The sequence below is a fragment of the Panthera tigris genome, chromosome E1 (genome assembly GCF_018350195.1).
Source record: "Panthera tigris isolate Pti1 chromosome E1, P.tigris_Pti1_mat1.1, whole genome shotgun sequence".
Classification (NCBI taxonomy): domain Eukaryota; kingdom Metazoa; phylum Chordata; class Mammalia; order Carnivora; family Felidae; genus Panthera; species Panthera tigris.
In genome coordinates, this window is record NC_056673.1 from 13056483 (window position 1) to 13062482 (window position 6000).

Genomic DNA, 6000 nt, shown 5'->3' on the forward strand with positions numbered 1-6000 from the left:
GGCAGAAGCCAAAGGGCCAGACCGAGGGGAAGGGAGGCCCAGAGGAGCTGATCTGGGAGAGTCCAGAATGCGAGGGGGGCTTGCACTTTATTCTGAAGGCAACGGAGAGCCATCAAAGGGGATGACAGGCTGGATTTGTAACGTGATGCCAGGGGCAGGAGGGTGATGGTGAGGTAAGATGGGGGCTAAGAGCAGGGCTGAGAGGACTTGAGGCACGGGGCAGCAGGAGGAAGAGAACTCGAGAGACATCGGTGGTAAACTCAGCAAGCCTGAGTCTGTGGGATGAACAAAGAGTTCATGCCACCAGTTTCTGGATGTCGTCATGCTAGGTAGTGGTTCCCCAAACTGAAAACTGAGAGGAAAATACGCCCTGGAGTGGGCTGGAGGTGTTGATAGAACATGTGGAGTGAAGGAGGCCCAGAGGGCATCAGGGAAATGTGCCCGGGCAGCAGCTGGATACGTGGAGCGGCATCAGAAGACTCAGTGGAACTGGGTCCCCTGACTGATACCGCGGGAGAATGCAGCTGTCCCGAGAGAAATGGAGGGTGGGAGGGGCCAGACAGAACCAGTCTGGCTGTGTACCGTCACACATACATCTCAGCATACTCTCGGGTCTTTCTTCCAGAAGAAAAGGACAAGAAGTGAGTGCTGGGAACAGAGTGGAGTCTCCAGTGCGTACCTCAGCCTGATGATGCCCAAGCGTTCACTCCTACTCCCCACACTGCCATCACGCTCACCGCTTGCTCACTGGGCCCTGCCGAGGGTCTCTGTCCTCGCTTCCATATGCATGGGGGCTGTGCAACTCATGCCTCTGGGACTCTCCTGGGAAGTTCACCCCTGACGTTCCGGCTCCAGAGCAGCAGCCTAGGAGGGGCCTGCCCAGAAGCCAGAGCTGGAAGCAGATCCAGACATGCAGAGGCCTCTACCCCCAGATCTATGAGCACATTCTGGAGCAGGCACCCCCTTGCTTGGAGGCTGGGCATTTTAGTTGGTCACTGGTGCTTCTGTACTGATGGAGGACTCCTGGAGTTCCTGCTAGCTCTGACCTCTCACTTAGTGCCTGGTCTGGGGCCTGGTCAGCGGGATGGGGGGCGGTGAAGGGGAGGACATCTGGGCCCAGCTGTGCACAGTGAGGGCAGACAACCCCCCTCCACTCTGCTCTTTTCCCACAAAGTTGGCACGTGAGGGTTTGAGCCTCTTACTGTTTATATGTGCAGGGGGTTGAAGGGTCAGTGGGAGGGAGATGGTAGTAGTGGGGCGGGGGTGGGGGGGTGCGCGGGGGTGCTGGGTAAGGATCCCCTTCCCAGGAGACAGCTGGCTTGGCTGCCTCGGCTGCCTCAGTTCTGGACACTCCCAGACTGAGATTTCCCTGTCCTAAGCAAATGAGACATGCCAAGTCTCGTTGCTGTCCAGTCTGCCAAGCAGAGGCTGGATTTGCCCTCCATGTCCCTGGTGCCTAAGACCCCAGACATCCTTGGGTACCTGATCACTGTGCCCTCTCAGCTCAACCCTGTGTGCACCATCCCACAGTCTGCATGGCTGGGTGATTCTGAGTCTTCTAGACTCTTGGCCTCACTCTTCACCTCCAACCCCACATATCCGTGAGCTGAAAGGATGTCACTAAGAATGGCTAGTTACCCAACAGCACTTACTCTCCCTCCCTCATTGCTGGAAGAATGTGTGTCCATCGTGGATCATGTTGGATGATGGGAAAAGAGCGTTTGATGGACATAAATGTTCTTTTAATTCGGCTCTTGCCCCTCTGGCAAAAATTAGGCATGGAAGAAAACAGTGGGTCAATGTACATCCTCACCCCTCCTGGAGAGTATACCAAGTGATTCTTTTATGTGTAAATCAAGACTCACATCCCTGTCCTGGTCCCCAGAATCAAAAAGCGCCCTTAGCCTGCCTTGCAGAAAAATGGGCTCCAGGCTCTGTGGCCTCTTACCACACCTTTCTTCCCTCCCCTCTCTCAGTCAGGCGGGGCTCCCCTGGGCACTAGCCCACAGAGATTCTCTGCTTCTGTCCTGCTGAAGGGAAGGGAGATCTTGAGGTGGGGGACGGTGGGAGGGCCCTGAACCCACCTGTTGACGTGAAGCTGGTAGAGAAATAAAGGTTGAGTGCCGGGGGCAATGGAGGATCATCACCATCTGTTTTCCTAATGAGTGGCTCCACCATCTGCCCATGGGTCTACCTGAGCTGTCACCAGCTATACCCACCTCACCTCTGGGAACAAGAGTCAAGGTCTGGGGTTCCCACATTGCCAGCCAGGGATTGCCCTCTTCCTCTGAGATAAGGCACTGACTTCCCCAGCCACTCCCAAATGGCAGAGACACAACTCTGCTCCTCACAGGGACAGCACTTGATAGTTGGTGCATGTGTTCAAACCCCCTGCACATGTTAAGACTCACATGTCATCAGTGAGGAAACAGGCTGGGAGGGGTTTATGACTTGGTCTGGGGCAGGGCTAGGCCTGGAACCTAAATATCAGGGGCCTCCAGCCCTGACTATTCTGTGGGTCCTGAATCTCTCCCTGAGGTTTCTCGCTCTGCTTCCTTGCCCTCCTTGAACCCCAAGGATGCCTTCAATTTCTGACCCTTCCAAGCCCAGCTCAAAGGCACCTCTCCATGGCTTCCTTCAGCTCACATTGTCCAAGAGCCTTTGAGAGGCTGCTTGATATTAACTCCTGACTCACCCAAGTGACCCTGCCCTCTGGGAGCAGGGGCTCTGCAAAAGGAATTAGCTGTGCGTCCCCATCTCCCTGATTTCCTTCCTCTATAGGGAAGATTCATTCATGAAGTTTCTGTATCTAATCCTTTGCCCAGCTGCCTTGGGAAGGGAAATCAGGCCCTGCCCACAGAGCCAGAGACAGGACTGACTTTGGAATTTGCGAGCTGAGTACAAAATGAAAATGCGGAGCCCTTTGTTTAAAAAGTAAGTTTCATAACAGTGACAGCAGAGCATTAAAACCAAGACCAGGGCCTTTCTGAGCATGGGGTCCAGTGCACCTGCCTAGAGCACACATCCATGAAGCCAGCCATGACTGGAAGAGACAGAACTCGCCCTTAGGAGCTCCTAGACTTTATGTGGGGGGAAGGGCAAGATTTGGCACACGGCTCACAGCTGGAGCCAAGGATGGGCAGGATGCTTCCTTCTGCGTGGTCCATCACTAGGACCTCTCAGATCCCCAAACCTCTGCATACTCTGCATCTCCCTGGGTGCCCAGCCAGCTCCTTGAGATGGGCCAAGCCAGGGGTTAGGGCTCCATTTTACAGATAAAAGATCCCCAAGACTCTGAGAGCCTGACTATGTAGCTGATTTCCTCATGATGTATAGGCAGAGTGTGGAGCTAAGATGGGCTTGGGGGCTTGCTTAGGAGACAGGGCAGCTCCAGGACTTCCATCAGCTGCTGGAGGTCATGGGCAGGCCGGCTTCACCTCTGCCCCCACCCGAGCCTGCACAAACCCAGCCTTGCCAGCCCACAGCATGGAGCCTGGCAGGTCAGGATGGAGCAGCCAAGGTAAACAGAGGTTTCCTACCTCACAGCCACTCACCCAAGAGGGAGTTCTGGGGCAAGCCCCGGCTCACTTTGCACTGGCTCAGGGATGGCAGCTGCCAAAATGTCCGTGGCCTTTTCCTGCCCCCTCCATTGGCCCATGTTGTGCTTCCCATGCCTCCCATGCTACACCCCTCACAGGGGTAGGAGAGACCTCGTTGGGGCCGTACCGGGAGAAATGGAGGTACAAAATCAGAAAATGACCTAACGTCCACACAAAGAACTGAACTCAACTGTCTGTGGCAGCTTTACTCATCACAGCCCCAAACCGAACACAACCCAAATGACCATCAACGGGGGAAGGACAACAAGCTGTGGTATGTCCATACGACAGAATACTTCTCAGTGAAAAAAAGGAGCAAGCTATTGATATATGCCACAGCATGGATGAAGCTTAAAACCCTTGTGCTGAGTGAAAGAAGCTCATACTGTGCAATTCCACCTCCATGAAATTCTAGAAAAAGCAAAACAAATCTAGTGACAAAACAGATCAGTAATTGGCTGGGGGTTGGGGAGAGATTGACAGCAAAAGAACAGGAGGGAACATTCTAAGGTGACAGATGACAGGGGTGGGGGTGGGGGTTACATGCATTTGTCAAAACTCATCAAACTCTGTGCCTAAAATGGGTACATTTTATTGTATGTCAGTTACTCCTCAATACAGTTGGATTTAGAAGAAAAGATAGAGGTAGGAGCCCGAGGAGGTGGGTGGGCACGTGGCTGCCATGTGGGTGTAAAAGTTGCAGCAACATCAGGAGGCAAGGAGACAAGCCTCCCGAGGAGCGCTCAGTGTTTAGGGGGCAGGGACCTAGGTCGGCCCAAGGAGTCCCCATATTCCAGGGGCAGGAAGTGGATGGGGACCAAGAGGAAATGACTCAAAAGGATGGAGGAGAACCAGGGGGTTGTGATGCCTCAGATGCTGGGGAGAAGGGGCTCCGGCCAGGTCATGGCCCACAGCTGGGGAGGTTAGAAGAGGCCAGAGAAGCAGTGCAAGGTCTGGGAGAGGCCAACCATGAGGACCCCTGCTGTGGCCTCCCCATAAATGCCTGGCAGTGTCGCCTACAACCTCCGCTTGACAGTGTCTGTACACTGGCCCAGGGCCCTGTTCTGGCCATCATCTAAGGAGTCGAGTGGCGTTGAGCGAGCCCTGGGACACCGACGGGCCCGGTGTGGGGGACTGGCCTGAACTCTTCAAGCAGAGGTGTTATCCCTGCAACTCTGGGACCCTGAATGGCTAAGGAGACCATTGGAATCTGTGCTGACCCCCTTGAGGGCCTGGGCTGGCCTCCAGGACGGACACAGGCCCCCTCTACACTCCATAGAGCGGCTAAATTTAGCCAGGCAGAGGAGGCTGTCTTGGGGCTGAGGGCTTGGCAGCACTGCTTTGTCTCCCTACAAGGTCTGGCCCAATACCAGAGCCAGCCACTTGGCCTTTGGGCTTATAAGGTCTGGCAGCTCTCAAATACTGGAGTCTCGGGGTGGGCTCTGGGCCAAGCTCTCAGACTTTGGGGAGCCTCCTCTCCAGCCACTGGCCAGCATGGGAGCTACTTAGCCAAGGCACTCAATTTCTAGAGCCTCAGTTTCCTTATCTGTAAAATGGGGGTTTCGGTGCTTACATCACAGGGCTGTTTTAAATAAAATCTGTGGAGTGTGAAAGCACCACGTCCCCTGTAAACTCTGACCCCTGCCCTGCCCACCCCTGCTCCCCACAATGCCTAGAACAATCACAGATGTCTGTCCCTGGGGATGCTGGAGTGGGGGCAGGGGCGGGAAAACATAGTCCTGGATGGAAAGATGCATTTTAGAACCAGTGAAAGATGCATTGATCCTATCAGCTGCCTCTCTTACTCTGGCAAAGTTACTAGGAAAAAAGAGATCTGGGAAGAGAAATGCAATTGCTTTTACTTCTTTTTCTTTGGGGCGTGCTCTAGATATGAAAACCTCAAGTGAAATAATCCTCCATGACGGTCTGTTTTCTGAATGTCAGGGTCAGAACTGAGGCTCTAACAGGAGCAGATGTGTGTGCTCCAAACAAGGGTGTCTGAGTAGCTAAGGAGACCCATTGGAGCCTTGTGCCGAAACCCCTTGAGGGCCTGGGCTGGCCTCCAGGATGAGCAGAGGCCCCCTCTGCACCCCACCGGCCACTAAATTTAGCCAGGCAAAGGAAGCCATCTGTCCATTGGTCCATCTGTCTGTCAGCAAGGCTGGCTCCTTGGAACGGGGGAGAGGGGAGAAGAAGGAGGAGGAGGTGGAGGAGGTCACGGTGATGGTATCCAAAGGGCAGATACAGATTGGAGGATGACTGCCTGAATTCCCTTGCCCCCTCCTCCTCCCCTCACCTAAGTGCCGGCTGCCCTCCTTAATATCCAGGAATCATGGGAGGAGAGGGATACAAAGATGGCTCGGGTAATGCCAGCATCCACCCCGGCTCTTCATCACAAGCA

At 54.5% G+C, this 6000-nt stretch overlaps 1 protein-coding gene across 2 annotated transcripts in view; it reads left to right on the top strand.

Annotated features, from left to right (window-relative positions):
• The window catches only part of ATP2A3 (ATPase sarcoplasmic/endoplasmic reticulum Ca2+ transporting 3), a 36472-nt gene extending 32371 nt beyond the window's left edge, over positions 1-4101 (top strand). The window contains exon 21 of one of the 2 annotated variants that reach the window (XM_042965721.1): positions 629-4101. In XM_042965721.1, coding sequence (XP_042821655.1) covers positions 629-645 — 17 coding nt within the window. In that variant the 3' untranslated portion in view covers positions 646-4101. Of the gene's footprint in view, positions 1-625 lie in introns of both variants that reach the window. The other variant, XM_042965720.1, reaches the window with a different exon arrangement.
• Positions 4102-6000: the final 1899 nt, after the last annotated feature.